This window comes from Salarias fasciatus, chromosome 11 (genome assembly GCF_902148845.1).
Source record: "Salarias fasciatus chromosome 11, fSalaFa1.1, whole genome shotgun sequence".
Lineage (NCBI taxonomy): Eukaryota > Metazoa > Chordata > Actinopteri > Blenniiformes > Blenniidae > Salarias > Salarias fasciatus.
The window spans coordinates 9,348,968-9,366,875 of NC_043755.1; the positions used below are offsets into that span (position 1 = coordinate 9,348,968).

The following is a 17,908-nucleotide window of genomic DNA, read 5'->3' on the forward strand; positions in this document are numbered from 1 at the left end:
ATGTCAAAGAATTTGGATCCCCTCTCAATAGAACTTTAAGGAACATGTTCAATTATTTATTATAAGAATGAATGTATGATTAATTAATTAAATGGACATTTGACAAAATAAGTTATAAATAGGAAATGCTACATTAATCTACATTCATAGACATGAAGGGGGATGTTGTTTCTGTCTAAACAAATACCTTGACAGAATTCCCCCAAAAGCGCATTATCAAAAAGTGCTTTTGTCTATTTTCACTTGTCTCATCGATGTGATCTGGGATCGTTTAATCGGCCTTGTGCAATCCGTTTCTCCTTCCTCAACTGGTTTGGTCTGCTCAAAATGGCGTTCCTCCCGTAGGGGTCGTATGTGATCCATCTGTTACATTTTCAGTCCTCTGAGCTCTTTTCTTCTCCCCTGTGTCGTCTCACCCTGGCCGCCATGTTCGCCACCGTCGGCCTGAGGACGGTTCTGAGGTCGTCGTGCTGTCTGCTGCGGGAAAGCTCCGCTCCGTGCTCGGCGGTGTCAGTCAAACCTCTGCTGACTGGACCGTCGGTGAGCCGCGGTGAGTGTAAGGAGGACACGATGTGAAGCTCTGTGAACAAAATGCCAATCTAACCTTCTTCTCAGGGCGAAATGTCCTGCTAACACCAGGTATCTGTCTGAACACCAGTGGGCACTGTTGCTGAATTTTAGGATAATACAGCTGTGATGTGTAAAGCTTCCTCCTGACATCGTCAGTACTTTTCCCCCTGATGACTGCGATCTGGGGTTTGATAAGAATCTGGCTAATGCGGAAACGTGTTGCTTCAAGATTGTCTTCTTTGATTTTTTTTATTTAATCTTCTTTTTTCTGCTCGATTTGAAGCACCGTCACGTGAAGAGCATCATGTCAGCGCACTGAATAGTTTCTCTTTAAAGTATACTAGATTTATCAGACCTGAATTGCAACTGCCACATTAAGACAATAAAATAATCAAGAAACAAACTTGCTACCATCTGGAAGATAAAGCAAGAATTCAACTATTTCTTACCCTACAACATGATTCAGAGAAACTTGTAATAGTGTGTTTATGTTCTGCACTTCTCCAAGCTCAAATAATGGACCTTTATTCTGTTTAGGGGAAATTTCATTTAAAGTTATCAAACGTGCGATCAGTAGATTGTGACCATTGCATGATAATCCAGAGTGAAGCAGCTTTCACTTCCTACTTTGCTCACCTGTGGAACAAACTTCCTGAGAACTGTTGACACACTCATTTCTTTTAAATCAGACCTTAAAACGCTAATGCTTGCTCAGGATTTCTACTGAATGAGAGTTTTCCTTATTTTCAATGTCTTCCTTTATTTCCTTGAAAAGCGCTGTGGATTGCCTTGAATGATGCCGTTTGAATGAATTTGCCTTGCCTTGGCTACGTTTGATGTAATACACATTTACTTGTTGTAGCATCCTGTTTGTTGACAGTCACGTATGTGCCAGTTCTACCTTGAAACGACTTAGTCATTAGTCATTTCTTTTAACATCACCACAACAAATGCTTAAATATAAACTTCAAAGTCCGAAAGTTATCAATGCATAGTCATAGCACACTTTTCTATCCCCAGAACCTGAGACGTATTGTGCAGGAAGTAATTTGCAATTAGTGACCAAGAGAAAATCCCACAGCCTTCAATTATTCAATAATTTTAAGGTTGTTATTAAATAACTTGAAGCATTGAACATAGGTATGAGTTGATTTCATGTGAATCGTCGAATTGTGACAACTGACTTCACTTATGATGGAACTACGCATCAGTTTTGTCTCGAGGAAGTGATCATATGCTGATTTCTTGATACTGAAAACCACCATCCTCTCACCCTGTGATATCTGTGTTGTTTTTCTGAGTTTGAGACCAACCTATCTTACAGATAATCTCACGGTCGTTCTTCAAATCTACAGACTGAATCTTTTGATCAGTTACATCTGTGCTTTAGAAAATTCCCATCAAGAGAACAAACATTGGTGTTCTTGATTGACTGACAAGAGAGTTTTCTTCAGAATTAAGAAGTGTTGGGCTTCGAGACCTTTCTGTGTTGAGTTTGCTTGTTGTCTCTGTGTATGCATGAGTTTTCTCTATGTGTTTGGCTTTCCACCTACAGTCCAAAAATATGCATTTAAGAATTATTGGTGATTCTAAATTGATCATCTGTGTGAACATGACTCTGAGTTTCTGTGTTTTTGTTTATCCCACCCCCTGTTGCCTTCCATAATCGGCTGGATATGAGTTGGATAAACTATAATTTGAGGGTATAGTTAGAAATGAATTTCCTCAGTAAAACAGTTATTTGTTATTGTCATTCATTCTTGTAAATATGAAAGTATGCATTGTTTTTCAGTTGCAGGGAGTTTCACCATTCCACCACCAGTCAGGCATTATGCTCGAGTTGCAAAGAAGAAGAAGACAGGTACTTTATGAATCACTGTCAATACCTGCTTATATTTCAGTATTTTATAAAAGTTTTACAAGACATTTTCCTCCAGGCCCTGAAAGCCAGCTCAGTGATCTTCCACCAACGTTGCTGAAATTGGATTATGCAGCTGTACCTCTTGCTCAAACGTAAATCCACATCATGTATATTCTGCATTAAACTAGATGAAATTCACATTTATTTTCTCAATGAGTCGTGGAATGTTTACACATCAGCATATCCATCTGTTTTTCTTTTCCTGCTGTGCAGAACGGATGATGTTGTTAAGCGACTGCTTTCACTGGAGCTGGCGAGTCATGTAAGACATCTTACCTTTTTTATTTTCATTTTCAACCGTCAAAATCTTTTATAAATGTCTGTCTGTATGAGAAAGTGTCTTAACACACATTCTACTCACCGTACCTGTCACTAGACTGAAAAGCTTCAGCTGAAAAAGGAACAGCTGATTGCGAAAGTTCAGAGGGATGAGAGCGATCGCAGCTCAGTGGAGGTTCAAGGTGAGGTGCCACTCTTTGGTTGTTTTTTTTTTTGTTTGTTTTTTTGCACAGATTGTGGTCGTTCATACAAACAGACGACACAGCTTATTCGTTTTCTGCGATGAGTAATAAATCGGCCTTTTAACTCTCTTCATCTCAGTGGCTGCTCTGACTGCAAGAATTCGGAATCTTCAGGAGCATCTGCAAAAACATCACAAGGTGAGCAAGGGGAGCTCTGTTAGATGGACATGCTGGATTTAAAAGGACAAAACTATGCTTTTAGGTCAGTGTCATGAAAAAGCTGACGTTTGAATATATATCTTCACATCATCTCATTTCCTGTGGCGTAAAGCATCTGAAATGCATTCAGGATATCCTGTTTAGTCATTCACCACCTTAATGGAAAAAATGCGTAGAGTGTGGCCACATTCTGACGTTTCCGTCTCACGTCACATCTGAAGAATTTAATTTTTTTTTAAGCTGTGAGAGTGGGCGGCTGTGGCTCTGTCGATATCCCAGGGTCTGTGGTTTAATCCCGTATTTCACCCTGACGGTGTGTTAATGTGTCCTTGAGCAAGACATTGAAGTCCAAGTTGCTCCCAGTGAAAGTCAAATACTAACAGTATAAAACACTTCGAAACTGCTGAAGTGGTGAAAACACACTCTGATACTGAAGGCCAGTAAATTATTCAAGGTTTTAACTTTTACAGTTGGTCTTTTCGCCGTATGTTTTCATTCTCTCCCCCTTTTGAATCCAATATGTCAGTTTAAGTGTGTGTTGTTTTGTCTCTTCGCAGGACAAGGCGAACAAGAGGCGGATGCTCATGGCCATCGACAAACGGAAAAAGCTTTTGAAAAATCTCCGGCTGGTTCGATTTGATGCCTTCGAGAAAGTGTGTGAGGAGCTAGGCATCACCTACACCTTTCCCCCGGAGTACTACAGACGGGCCACCCGACGCTGGCTGGCCAAGAAGGAATTCTGTATCAAGGTAGCAAAGGACGAATTCTACTAATTTTATAGATTAAACTGTACACTTTTTTTTTAATTATTATTATTTGCACTTCACTGCATGATGCCAGTTAGAGAAGTTTTTAAACGATCATTGCACAGTAGTAGGGTAGGTCAGAGGGTCTGTTTCTCAGACTAGGTGGAAATTTATCTCACAGTTTTAAAGGTGTTGTTTGGTGCCACCACTAACACTTAGTCACGGGTGTCTCTCCTCTCAGGTCTTCAAAGCCGTGCAGAAGCAGAAAGCAGAGCAGAAGCTGAAAATGGCCTCCACTGGAACACAAGTGGCCAAGTCGAGAGCAGCTGAGACCCCATGAAAGACAATAAACGCTCTGTTGTTCATTCTACGTACTTGTCTTGACAAAAAGCTTTACTTTTATGCTTTTCACAGGTATACTATGTGGTTTTAGTTTCAGGTTGTCAGAAGTTGCTGAAAATGTTTGAACTGAATGAAAATAAACTGTCCTGTGCAAAATGTAGCTAAGTTGTTGTTCATGAGTGTCACCATCATGCAGATCTTGCTTCAGAAGGCAACAGGACAGATCCAAAGCTTGCGCAACAGTGTAGTGATTCACACTCTGGCCTAATCTTAACAATACTCTGATTTTATTCCAGGCTTTGATTCCACCGTGCAGAGTTTGCATGTTTTCCCTGTGTTTGCATGGAATTCCTCGGAGTACTCTTCCTCGCTGCTTTAAACACATGCATGTTAGGTCAGGACAGAGTCTGAAAGTTTAGTTTGTCTGTAGTGGCTCACTCTATTTTTTTCAGAAAAAAGGCATTCAAATGGGTGAACAATCCAAGGCTTGGTGAATTCTGCTTCAGTGATAAAAAGAGCCGACATCGAAGGTATCCCTGTGGTAACTTTTCTGACACCTCCTGCTTAAAACCCAAAAAGTCAGAAGGATCGTGAGGCCCCGCTTTCACAGTCTGTACTCATACTGAAAATCAAGATCAAGCGAGCTTTGGCCCTTCTTCCGACATTCTTGTCGGTGAACAGCTCAGGTTATGTGAGCAGTTATGCTTCTGTGGGTGTCATGAAATGCGGTCTCAACAGCTCACGCAAATGCACAACTTCCTGAAGCCGTATTGCTGTAATCTGTAACTTACAAATACAAAGCCATACAAATCACTTTTTTTTGCATCTGTCATCGACCTGAAGCTGTTGCTGATTTTCAACACTATTTGCCTCAAAGCAAAGCAGCTGTTCTTTTTGATGGACCCAGTCTGTGTGTTGCAACACTTTGTCACCCTCAGAAAAACCGTTTGTTTGCAAACCATCGTTCACATTCCTCACAGCTTCCTGTGTGGTGTGCGCAGCTCGTCAGATTGGTCAGGTAGAGTTCAGTTGCACAGACTCTTCTGGTAAGTGACAGCTTTTTTTCCTCTCTCACAGGAACACAAGAATAAATGATTAGTTTGGTTAAACTGAATTTCTTTTTTTTTTAATGTTTGCAAGTTTTTCATATTTTGTGTGCTTACAGTTCTGACAATATGATATTTATGTTACAAGTGCTGTCATACTATTTTCATTTTTTGGTTTTGGTTGAGGCTTACACGCACAGCTCCATTACGTTCTATATTTATTCAGCCGTCATTCGTCAGTCTTTGTCGACATCACATCTTTCCTGCCTGAAGCAAATACCAAATCGCTATTTTGATGAGGTTGAAATGCACAGTAGTTGATCAGGCTGCAATTCGTTCGTGACACATGTGGGCGCTTTCATGACTGCTGATTGAGCAGTGGTGAATATATTCCATTCTAGACCATTTTCCAATTCACACCCTCTTCTCTGTCTACTCTGCACATACATGGTGCAGTATTAATGTACTGAAATAATCTAATGTGGAAATAATTGTCATACACAAATCAATCATTTTGTGTACAGATTGAAACTGTTGAATGTGTTTTCAGCTGAAATTGTTTAGGAAACAAAAAAAGTTCCAGACATCCAGATGTCGAACCCAGTGGTCACACATCAACCTGGTGCCGGCGGCTATGGGACTAATGTCCAGACAGGGGAGTGGAGCACAGGCTTGTGCTCGTGTTGCAGTGACTTACTCGTCTGTGAGTACAGTTTTCATCACATGTACATGCACAGTATAAGAGATGTTTTTTTACCCCCAATCTCAACAAACACTTGTGTTTCAGGTGCCATCGGCTGCATTTGCCCACTGGCACTGAGCTGCTATACAGCAAACAAGTATGGGGAGAACTGCTGTTTGGGCTGTTTGCCAGGAGGCTTGACAGCCATGCGAACTCACATGAGACTGACCTACGGCATTGAGGTATGTTCTTCTCACAAATGGACTCAGTTGACTGATTGCATACTGAAGACTTTATAGTTTTTTCATGGCCTGTATGATTATTGGGGTCTCTTTCTGGGGAAGATGAAAGGTAGAGATTTCACAAAACTTGTGAAATGTTGGATGTTCATAGCTTTTGAGGAACCATAGTTGCAGCACATTTCCTCATAAACGGTTAACATGTCCACATGTAATTTTGTTGTTCCTTTTCTTTTAATCACAGGGAACAGTATGTAATGATGCCCTGATGTCCTGCTTCTGTGGACTTTGTGAGCTGTGCAGGATGGCTCGAGAAATCCGCATCAGGAGTGGAGAGATAACGCTGTAACGAGAGATCCCGATGAAGTCCTCCTATTTCGAAGGCCTATTGCTTTGAGCGAGCCTCCATCCCTGCCCGCTCCTCATCCACATTTTGATTTTGAAGTTGGTTTAGTAGCAGTATTTGCAAACAAAAATGAAAGAGTTAGAAGCTTGAATGTTGATTGTATGGATTGTGTCTACGTTTCTGTGGAAAAAAAAATGCTGCTTCCTAAAACGCAGCATTTATTGTGTAACCAATCAAAACAAAACGATTCTGAAATCATTCAAAAATATTTCAGTTGATGTCATTGAATATACTGTACATATATATTGCAAACTGTTACACTGTTTGATATTCCCTTTTTCTCAACCTTATAATTTCAAATATTTAGAGGCCATGAATAGTAAGAGCTCAACATGTGGTTCAATGCTGTTATGGAAGTGGCAAAGCCATAAGACATGCATTACGTTTACATGCAGCTAAAATTCGGGTTCAGGTCAATATCTGGGTTTCTGAAACATTAGGAAAACCCCGTTTACATGCTTTAACAGACAGAGTTACCCCGTTTACAAGTCAGCGCATTCAATCGGTGCTTTCTACGAGTTTCAGATGTTTTTACGGTCTAGATAGACAGATCTGGCAACCTCCTCCACTGGTCTGCAGAGGCAGACTGCTGCGGTGACTCCGTTCTGTGGACGGAACACAGACAGAACGGTTGTTCTGTTGTTCATGATTTTTCTGCAGGCCGTACAAATCGCCAACTTTCAGAAGGAAGCATGTGCAACATGCGCGCTCAGAATAACAGTTTCTATCGTGCGTCACGGAAGCCTCACACGGACAAAAGTGTGGTGAGTTTCGCGCCTACTCGTTGCTGGACTCAAAAGACCATGATTCATTGCGGATGGGAGCATGCGCAGAACCAAAAACAATATCCCTTAAAGGTGCTGTAGGCAGGATTTTGCTAGTCATTGCTAATTTTTCTGTGTTTTCTTTGGATTAAATGTTAGAGTATCCATTGATAAACCTTTAGGAGTGTAGCATAACTGCACTACCGCGAGGGCGCAGCGTTTCCATCTGTCTCTGTTCTGAGCTGAAAAGGAATCTCGACAGCTCCAGGTATCTTTGACCAATCAGAAGAGCCCTGAGGCTCTAACCGTGATTGGTCGAGGGGCGTTCGTCGCACGTTCTTGTGGGAGGGGCTTAACTTGCGTAAGGGCGTGATGTCAGAGAAAACAGGACAGGATTGGCTGTGCTGGGTTTCAAATCGCCATATTAGATGGGTCAAATCGCTATCTTGCTTAGGTAAACCTAAGCAAGATCGTGGAGATGCTGAATCCTGCCTACAGCACCTTTAACTCGTTATCTGTTTACACGGCGGCACTTTCGAGTTTGAAAAGGAGTAACCCAGCGGTCTTTATCAGGTTTTACAAATCTCGAAAATGAGCTTTTCCGGGTTTTGGCGGCGGTTTACATGGCCACACGCTACTGAGTTTCGAGTTTGAAAAGGGTTTGAAAAGGGTTATTGGCTGCATGTAAACGTACTAATGGATGAATTCAGCACATATCGTTCACGCCCTGTGCCCCTGCGGCCATATGGGGGCGCTCGGGGCCCGTTTTGTCCTTGGTTCTTGCCCTGCCTCGCCTGTGTCTCTCTGCTCCTCATGTGCGCCTCCCTCGTTAGCGCCCTAATGTGCCTCACCTGTGTCCGTCCTACTTCCGGCTCCCCTGGTGTGTCTTGTTGGCTCCTTGTGGGTCTGTCCGCGTGTTCCTGTTTCCTGTGCCTGCACCAGCCCTGCTCAACCCTGCTCATTCCCCTGATCCTCGTGTTCCGGAAATAAAGGACTTTTCGAACTCAACCTGGCTGCCTGCGCGTGGGTCCTTCCACCTCGCACCCATGACATTATCAGTGTGCAACAGGGTTGCAGTGTATGCGTTTTTTTTCTTTTTCTTTTACAACAAAAAACAAGTTGAATACCTGTACTGTAGGAGCTATAGCAGGGGTGTCAAACTTGAGGCTTGTGGGCCAAAACCGGCTTATACGTTACAAACCAGTATGCAAATAATTTCAAAGTGAACTTTTTTTTTTTCAGACAAATTTCCTAAGAATAGTGGACACCACACAACACTGACACTTGGACTTAAATTTCAGTGATGCTGCCATAAAAGCGAGATCCCCCTTTGCAAGCAAACTAACATTAGTCTCAAAGCTAGGGTATCAGTTCCATTTGTTAAAACGGCATAATGCACAACGCAACACTTACAGATTTTTAGTGGGTGTGTTTTTCTAAAAAAATACCTTCAAGATTGACTTTATGTTGATTGCCATTTTCAGGAATTCAAATCAAGCTTTGTCATTTTGCTGTGTACAACAGTCGTGGAGGAAAAATGAGAGGGCTTTCTCCAAGATCCAATCAAAAGCAATTAACATGAACACATATGTAATCACACACCCAACCAACGTAAGCTTTGTTTTCAACAATATAAAATTTGTTTTCAAAATTGGCAGTGAATTCTAATGTTATTGGTGTCCACAGCTGCTTCCTGTGATGAAAAGTGCACAACAGTTAAAGTGACCTTTTGGAATAATACATTATTAAAATGCTGAAGTTAAACAGTTTAAATACTGATGTATTAAAATTAGATGAAGATGCAGAAGTGCATGGGTAACCAGATCCGCAGTTCAACGTTTTGACAGTTTGTGGAATGAAGCTGTTGACCAGTTCACTGGTTATGCCTGCAGTGTTCTGGACACATTTGCCTGATGGCAGCAGTTCAAAGAGTTTATGGAGAGGATGTGAGGAGACCATATAACCTGCTCCTGCAGCGGCACTGGAAGAGTCCTTACACAGAGAGGATGAAACCTCTGATGACCTTCTCAGCCCCCTGACTGTCCTCTGCAGGCCTTTTCTGACATTCTACAGCTGGAGTGACAAGTAGAGATGCAGTATGTCTGAACACTCTTGACCATACCTCTGTCGAAAATCCTGAGGATGCTGGTGGGGAAAATGGCTTGTTGCAGCCTCACCAGGAAATGCAGTCACACTGCCGGGACCATGGTGATCGCTGAAGTTTCTTCACTCCAGCTCAGGTCCTGCGAGATCTGCACTCTGGGGAACTTGATATTTTCCACTCTCTCCACCATGCAGCCTCTCATGCTGAGGGGAGCATGTTCAGATCATGTCCCCTGGAGGAAGATGATCATCTCTTTCATCTCTCAGGATGTTCTGCCTACACCAGTTCCTTTAGGTGTTTAACTTCATCCCTGCACATTGATTCATGGCTCTTATAAATGAGTCTCACCGCCGTGGTGTTTTGCATTAACTTGATTCCCGTCTTGTATGTTAGCAGTGTAAGCAACAGTGGACTGAGCATAGAGCCTTGAGGAGTTCCAGTGCTCAACGTTATGTTGTTTTAAATATTCTTTCCATCCCAGACAGACTGGGGTCTCTCAGTTAGGCAGTCCAAGTCCAGGTGGAAAAAAAGTATTCTCTGTTGGGATGGTAAAGGAACTGAAGAGAGTCAAGTGATGCGAGGAGGCCAGCTGGGATTTGTGGTTTGACGAGCCATTTAACACTTCATCACATATTGGTGTCAGTGCGACAGGGTGGGAGCCATTCGGACACACCTGATTTCTTTGCCACTGGTTTTTTTTTTGGTGCTACATCAACAAAAACATGACAGTTGAAATTAAAAGGTTATTATATCACAATTTTACTGTTCCAAATCATGCAAGATTAAACAGAGCTGTTTGTGGCCCCGAACTGAAATGTGTTTGACACCCTTGATCAATAACAATAAAGACAGCACGCAATGATGTGAAAACAAACATTTTAGTGTTTAGCATTTGATGGCTGAAATCAAAGCAGTTGTATACGTCTATTAATATTGGTATACTGTATATATGTACACTCCAGTCATTTTGTCTTTCAGCTAATCATTAGTATTTTGTAATTAAAACATTTATTGTTGTTTATATAATTGTTTTATGACTGATAAGGTTTTAGTAACAGTTTGAACTGAGACAAATACAAAATCGGGGATTATTTTGGGTGCTTTTTTATAATCTGCTGGAAATGGCAGAATTTTTGGATCATGTGTCTTTAAATTGTCACATCTTGGCCCCGCCCCCTTTATATGTCATAGAAATACGATGCTGTGATTGGCTGATATCTCCGTGGCCTGGCAACCAGAAGAGGCTTTATCAAACAGACAGATTCCCATCAGCAACGACCTAGCCGGCTACAGTCGCTAGCCTGCTACCTTTCCAGGAATAAACCAACCCATCTGAATAACATCATGTCTTCAAGGACTTTGCCCCTGCTTTTTATTAATCTCGGCGGGGAAATGCTGTACATCCTGGACCAGAGGCTTCGGGCTCAGAATATACCTGCCGACAAAGCTAAGAAAGGTAGCTAGCTTAGCAGCCGGCCATCAAATGCTCCAGCATAATCCCGTTGTAAAGAAACCAAACTATAAGAGGTTAGGTGTCCCCAAATACTGCAGCCTCAGTTGGTTCATTTTATTTATTTGTTTCTTATTTAGTATTTATTGCGCTGGTGAGTTTTGGTGATTGTGAGAATGTCACGTTAAACATAGAAAATCATATATTAAATAAATGATCCATCTAATCTACAAGGATAATAGTCATAATTAAATAACTGTCTTTACACTGTCATGATCATGATAGTGTAATTACGTGCTTAGGCCATGTTTCATTGCTCCAGTTATCTGGATCCGTAAAGAGGAAACTTTATCTTTTTAAATCCTAAATCCCTCGAAATGTTAGTGAATGCTATATGAGCTTGTTGATATGTAAATTACATCCTAGTCTATTGTGCGGCTACTTTAGTCTTTTGGTGTCATTCAGATATGTCATTTTCCGAATACCATTTTATTTATCTGTCTGCTTTTAATTCACGAAGTCTCCACAATACCTGGCTGGATAGAGAACGACAGAAAGAGAGGTATCATTACAAGATTTGATTTAATCATGCACCAGTGCATTAGTAGCTCTTTGCTCTGCTTTTGCCAAGCCGGAACTCATGTGCTGCACAAGAAAAAAAAAACAGGTTTTACGTAAATATATAATAGAAGAAACTTGTTGTGTATATTTTTATTAAAAAGTAGTACATGTACAGGAGGTCAGAGAATCCAGAATCACATATGAGCCTGGATTTTTAGCAAAAGAGGATTACAAGCTACACAGTAGTCTCTTAAACAGAAGCCTCTGTCTGTGAAACAGCATGCACTTGACATTTTATGAACCAGTGTGATTTCATCTGTTCATGTGCATTTGATCAACTTGTTTAGGATTACTCTATCTCTCTTGCTCTGTCAATACTAGGATCTTTATTTCCCATTACCTTATGTTTTGTGACTTGAATTTTGGATTTCTTTATTGGTAAGTAGGGCTGATGGCAATCTTACAAATTTAAGAGGGTGTATTTCACTAGTGATCTAATAAAGTGAGTTATAACTTTGATCCAGTGTAGCATTTTCATATCAAACTATTTTTAATGACCTGCTTTCAATTATGATAACTTGCTGTTTGCTTGCAATGCTGCTGCCTAGTTTGGACTTTTTGGGATTGAGTTAGCTCGGGATGGATTCATTTCGGCCAGCCTGTAGAGTAGAAAGCTTATCTGCTTGTCTCTGAGATTACTATTGCACAAGCGTCATTGACTAACCATAATGAAATATTTGTGCACTCTTCTGTTGTGCTCTTTGCCTGATTAGTTATGAATGACATCATCACTACTATGTTCCACAAAAAGTTCCTGGAGGAGCTTTTCAAGCCACAGGAGCTTTATTCCAAGAAGACCCTGAGGACCGTGTTCGACAGGTTGGCCCATGCATCTATAATGAGACTCAATCAAGCCAGCATGGACAAGGTGAGTGGAAAAAAAAAATCCACAAAAACTAATGATTTACATATCCTGAGATCACATGTGTGGAACTCTAGTCCTCGGGGGTCGGTGGCCCTGCATTTAGGTCTGTCCTCAGTTGTAAGACAGCAGATTGCAATGCGAGCCTCCTGATTGGCCTTTTCTCCAAGCTTGAGGATTTTTTTTTTTAACCTTTATTTATACAGGTTATCCCATTGAGACCCAGGGTCTCATTTGTAAGAGAGACCTGTGCAGGATGCCATCAACATGGGATTGATGTGTGCTGCAGCAGCGACAGAGTGAAAACATGCAGGGTGCTGGCTCTTTTGGGATTCAGTATGACACCCCTGCCTTAGATTATGTTTTGTGAAACTCTTGATCTCCGCTGAATAACTGTCAACAAGTTACAGTTCAAAATACACAATTTCCCCTGATAAATCCACATCATAAGAGTTTGTTCAATTCTGTGGCCTCAGTGCCCTGATAACACCCTGAAACTTTCAAATATGCTATATGTGGCTCCCTCTACTGTTTATTCTGCACATACAGCATGCTTGTGTTTTTGATCGACTGAATGGCAGCAGCCCTGACCATGTGTTCTTTTTCACAGCTCTACGACTTGATGACCATGGCTTTCAAATATCAGGTGCTTCTCTGTCCCCGACCTAAGGACATCCTCCTCGTGTCCTTCAACCACATGGACGCAATTAAAGACTTTGCAAGAGAGAGTCCCAGCATTCTCGCTCAGGTTGATGAGACTTACCAACAGCTCATAGAGGTACAGCAGGCAAACCCCAGTGGCTTCACTTGGGAACAAGAACTGTAAAGAATATTGCAACCAAAATGTTAGTGTGTTTGTTTTTAATCACTTGATCTGGAATCAAAGAAGCAAGTCTATTAATATTCTTCCAAAAATTGCCCGCATTTAAATATAAAAACAACTGTTTTAATTTGCTTTTGACTCTCAGTATGTTAGTATTACCTTGTTTTTTTTTATTCTCATTACTAGATGTTGCCTTATATCTTGCTCAATTTTAGAAACTTCAGTGCAGCATCATAGCTGGAAGGAAAGAAAACCTAAATGTATCTTGTATTCTCATAAGTTAAACTCCACAAATGAATGAGACACTAAAACAAGGTCATGATAACATATTTTAAGTAACTAAAGCATTTTAAGCAACAGGCTCAGAGATTAATACACTTCTACAATAGATTCCTTTTGTTGACAGAAAAGTCATTGAAGATGTCATATTTGCAAAAACTTTATCCCAAATGAATAAATTCCATCACAATTTTTGCTTTTGTTGTGATTCAGTGAGTCCATTTGCAGAATAAAAACTTTGTGCTTTGTTCAGTTTTCAGTTTCAGTTTTTGACTAGGAAAGTTGTACCATGTCTTGCTTTACACCCATTTTCTTCTGCTTGTTAGATGTATACACCTTTATCCAGTGGTGAATTCCAGCTGATTAGACAAACTCTTCTTATCTTCTTTCAAGACATGCACATAAGAGTAAGTCAATTTACTTGTTTTTTTTTTGTGTTTTAAAAAAAAGGATAGTAAATTGGAGAATATAAATCTTTGCAGTCCCAATTGTTTATGTCGGTTTTCTGTGTTTTTCTCTGCTAGGTTTCCATTTTTCTTAAAGATAAAGTGCAGAATTCAAACGGTCGTTTTGTACTGCCCACCAGTGGTCCAGTGCCTTATGGAACACAAGTCCCTGGCTTGATACGGTACCGCAGCATGCAGCTCTTATCCATCCAACTCACACTCTCCTCATTTGGAAATAAGACGACATAGTGACAAAACAAAAAGTCAAGCATTAAGGATCACTATAGTCACTAATCTTAAGTTAAGTAGGCCTCTCTTCAGCTAATTGCATTACGGAGGTTTTGTTGAATGAGTATTTGCTTTCTAATTTTAGTCACGTCTTTTTTTGTTGGGTCAGTTCTTCTCAAGTGTTTTATTGGGTCACTGAAATATTTAAACATCTGAGTTCAAACATGTGACTTGAGACTATGTAGATGTTACGTATGCAAAACATTCTGAGTGCATGCTTTTCTCCTGATTTTCAGGATGTTTAGCTGTGGTGGGGACGAGATGAGCCGGCTGCAGTTCACCAATGGAGGGAATTACACTTCTGCGCTGCGAGAAGGCTGTTTTGACATCTGTGGAGACAGAGTCACCAAACTAGGAACAAACATGTAAAACACTGCAATCTTCTCATTTATGAACAATAGTCAATGTGATGTTATTTTGTAAACTCCAAAACAAAAGCGAGCCGGGTCGACTTTACAGTAATGCAATATCCTCTTTTAAGAAGTGTGGTTACCTCTGCTGACTTCTGAGATGCTTTAAGCATGTAAGCACATGTGGTTTCATTTTACATGACTTCCTGATACAGTAGTTTTAATAACTCAGATTATTAGACTCTACCTTTTACTTAGTCAATTTGTTAGTTCAGTTATTCTCTCTCATTTTATTCTTTGAAATATAATCAAGTGGATAATAGCAAAAGACTAATGCATTTTATTTGGTGATTGTAATTATTGCAGGTTGCATAGACTTGTATATTGTATTTAGCACTTGCAGAGCATCTTGGCTTATAGAATTATCAGTATGTTCATTCTCTGTGTTTTATTTTCTCCTCCAGGTACAGTGTGAGCCGCCCAGTGGAGACTCATATGTCTGGCACATCTAAAAGTTCTGCTCAGCACACAAAGGTTACACTCCAATGGAAAAAAACCAAACAATTTAAACAATAGGCTTGGTGTGAATATACTGTAGTGATCAAGCTATTGCATGTCGACAGGTCAACACGGCCCCCAACCCGCTGGCCAAAGAGGAACTGAACCTGCTGGCCAGGCTGATGGGGGGATTAGAAGTTCAGAAGCCGGGAAACGCAGACAGTGGCTTCAGGGTTAATCTGTTTGCTACAGATGAGGAAGAGGAGTGAGTTCTAGCATGTGCTAATGTGAAAACGTACTGATGACTGTATGTCATAAGACTCAAACTGACATTTTGATTCCTTTTTGACATAGAGAGGCACTAATATCAAGGCCTGACGAGCTCTCCTATGGTGTCATCAACATCCAAGCAACAAAGGTAAAGCATAACTATTCATCTTCAGACTTTTTATGGACCAAGTCATTGTTCAGTCATTTCACATTTATTGAGGTTAAAGTCTGACATATTTCATGTCACTGCAGATTACAAGAGTCTAAAAATCTCAGTTGCAGTCTGCCTTAACTGCAGGAGACTTTAATGTTACTGATCACACCTGATCTCAGATATCAAGATGATCATCTCTTTTCAGTCTGTACTCACCGAACCCGTTAGCCTCTTTACTGCAGGGCTGTTTTAACCACACGGCTGGACGAAAGGCCAAATGTTACTTATCTCAGTAATAAGCTTAGAGTCATTCTGTCAATGATCAGGGATGGAGGGCTTTGTTAGTCTAACTGGATTTACCAGAAAGAGCTATAAGTTCCCGTGATGACCACTAGAGGACTCTGATTGGTGGATCATGTTGTCTTTCAGGACAAGCAGGCCAATGCCGAGCTGGCTAAGATCATGGGCGAGTTCAGTGAGCCTGGGGATCAGTCTCCCGGCACCAGCAGCAAAGGTGACGACCTTCTGGCCATGATGGACAGCCTGTGACACGCTCAGGCTGGAAGACATACCTCGAGGGTGGAGCGCAGTGCTTCATCAACAGCATGTACTCCCGAAGACCTGTCCGCTGTCTATACTGGCAAATACACTGCAACAACCTCACATGCAGCCTCAAGACTTTCTACTTAGGATGTCTTTTTTTTTTAATGCAGCTGCGAGCCTTTGTTTCCACCGGTTGTCTAATTAACTGCCTGCATATTTGCATTTCCCATCAAAGAATCTGTGGTGAGATAAACTTTACGACGTGACATGCTGAAATCGTATGTTTGCTGTAGAATGACAGAAGTTTCAGTGCAACAAAGTATACAGTAGGCCTATACCGATGTCTGTTATGTGCTAGCACAACATGTTTACAAGTTCCATTTTTAGAAGCCTGCTGTGTGTAAAGCACATTCCTTTAATCTCATCTAACCTAAAACGTCAGTTACGGTTGTATTACAAGTGTAGTTTATTTCCAGAAACACGGCCCATAATTGTATACAATCATAGTCACGGTTGTTTATTTTATTACAAATACCTTATATTTATACAGTGTTTATGAAAAGGTACTTTGCTACCCTCTCTTGTATTCCAAGGAAACGGTGATTCAAAGATATTGTGGACGAATTGGAGGAAACCTAAGTGCTCTTGCTACTGTGATTACCAATCCCTCAGATCTTTATTTTGGTAATAATTTACCCGACATCATGCTGTTGTACCTTTAAAAGCATATGAGGTGCAACCTGTAAACTGTTTTCCACCACTTTGTGATGTCTTTGAATGTTTCAAAAGGCCTAGAAGTGTGCTCCTTCATGACGATGTTACAATATACAGCAATGCAATATGTAAATATGATTCTTGCATTCTTTTATTTATTGAATGTATAATGTTGTCTGTATAGCAAATTACATATTGCTGCAAGTGTTGAATGTGCAATGTTGTATTTTTAATAAATAGATGGCAAAACCGTGCACACATTATTGAATTCAGTGTGCTGCAGGGCTGCAAGATGATGTAATGGTTAGACCTCTTGAATTCACAGCTAGAATATATCTGATTCTAGTCCAACTGGAGCCTTTTGGGCTTTAGGATTGCATGTTCTGACTGTATTAGTAGCTTTTCTTCCACAGTCCACAAAAATTCATTGATTTGTTAATAATAATTAAAATTTTAATGTAGGTGTCTCTGTTTGGCCTTTAAAGGACTGACTGTCCAGTGCACCTCACCTTCACCCACAGCAGGTGGGATTGACTCCAGGCTCTCTGAAATCCTGAATTGAGTAGAAGGATCGATAATACTGATGCAACACATTGTTGATGGCATGAACCTTTTAACACCCTGGTGTAGTTTGTAACATCCAGCAGTAGGTGGTGCTGGTCGACTTCACACTACATGGCGTGAAGCTTGCATTTAAACTGAATGCCTCAAACTGCAACAATATGTTTTGTTGTCCCGCTTAGTTTATTTTCTGGTAGCAGAGGGTGCATCATGCATCATGATTATATTCAAAAAGACACTAAACTACCTTGTTAGAGCACCTGAAGCATTGTGTCTAAATGTCATCAACAGTAAGCCGCCCCTTTTCCAGACAATAATTCAAAAGATAATTATTATAGCAACATTTTATTGTGCATATGATATCTGTGTGCAGTCTGCAGAAAAGTCAAAGTGGGGGTGTGATCTGCACTCCTACCACACACACACACACACACACACACACACACACACAGAAGCAGAGCACATACCATGCAGACAAAACATGCTGAGACAATTCTCTAAAATTGATCTAGGGGAGGAGAATTCTAGTGAGGTCTTCCAATAATCTTG

The 17,908-nt window shown here is 40.7% G+C and overlaps 3 protein-coding genes across 3 annotated transcripts; all 3 read left to right on the forward strand.

Moving 5' to 3' along the window:
- The first annotated feature begins 262 nt into the window (after nt 1-262).
- On the forward strand, nt 263-4,419 carry mrps15 (mitochondrial ribosomal protein S15). The gene is made up of 8 exons (XM_030102708.1): nt 263-550; nt 2,363-2,431; nt 2,508-2,583; nt 2,705-2,753; nt 2,868-2,952; nt 3,092-3,150; nt 3,729-3,920; nt 4,159-4,419. The coding sequence occupies exons 1-8, from the start codon at nt 427-429 to the stop codon at nt 4,255-4,257; spliced, it is 753 nt and encodes a 250-aa protein (XP_029958568.1). The 5' UTR covers nt 263-426; the 3' UTR covers nt 4,258-4,419.
- A 762-nt stretch (nt 4,420-5,181) lies between these two features.
- On the forward strand, nt 5,182-7,138 carry LOC115396821 (cornifelin homolog). The gene is made up of 4 exons (XM_030102865.1): nt 5,182-5,305; nt 5,856-6,008; nt 6,093-6,229; nt 6,471-7,138. Exons 2-4 carry the CDS (start codon nt 5,897-5,899, stop codon nt 6,573-6,575), a joined length of 354 nt encoding a protein of 117 aa, XP_029958725.1. The 5' UTR covers nt 5,182-5,305; nt 5,856-5,896; the 3' UTR covers nt 6,576-7,138.
- A 3,608-nt stretch (nt 7,139-10,746) lies between these two features.
- On the forward strand, nt 10,747-17,052 carry oscp1b (organic solute carrier partner 1b). The gene is made up of 10 exons (XM_030103448.1): nt 10,747-10,956; nt 12,285-12,439; nt 13,044-13,211; nt 13,862-13,942; nt 14,060-14,163; nt 14,506-14,634; nt 15,084-15,153; nt 15,243-15,382; nt 15,472-15,535; nt 15,971-17,052. The coding sequence occupies exons 1-10, from the start codon at nt 10,845-10,847 to the stop codon at nt 16,088-16,090; spliced, it is 1,143 nt and encodes a 380-aa protein (XP_029959308.1). The 5' UTR covers nt 10,747-10,844; the 3' UTR covers nt 16,091-17,052.
- The last annotated feature ends 856 nt before the right edge of the window (nt 17,053-17,908 follow it).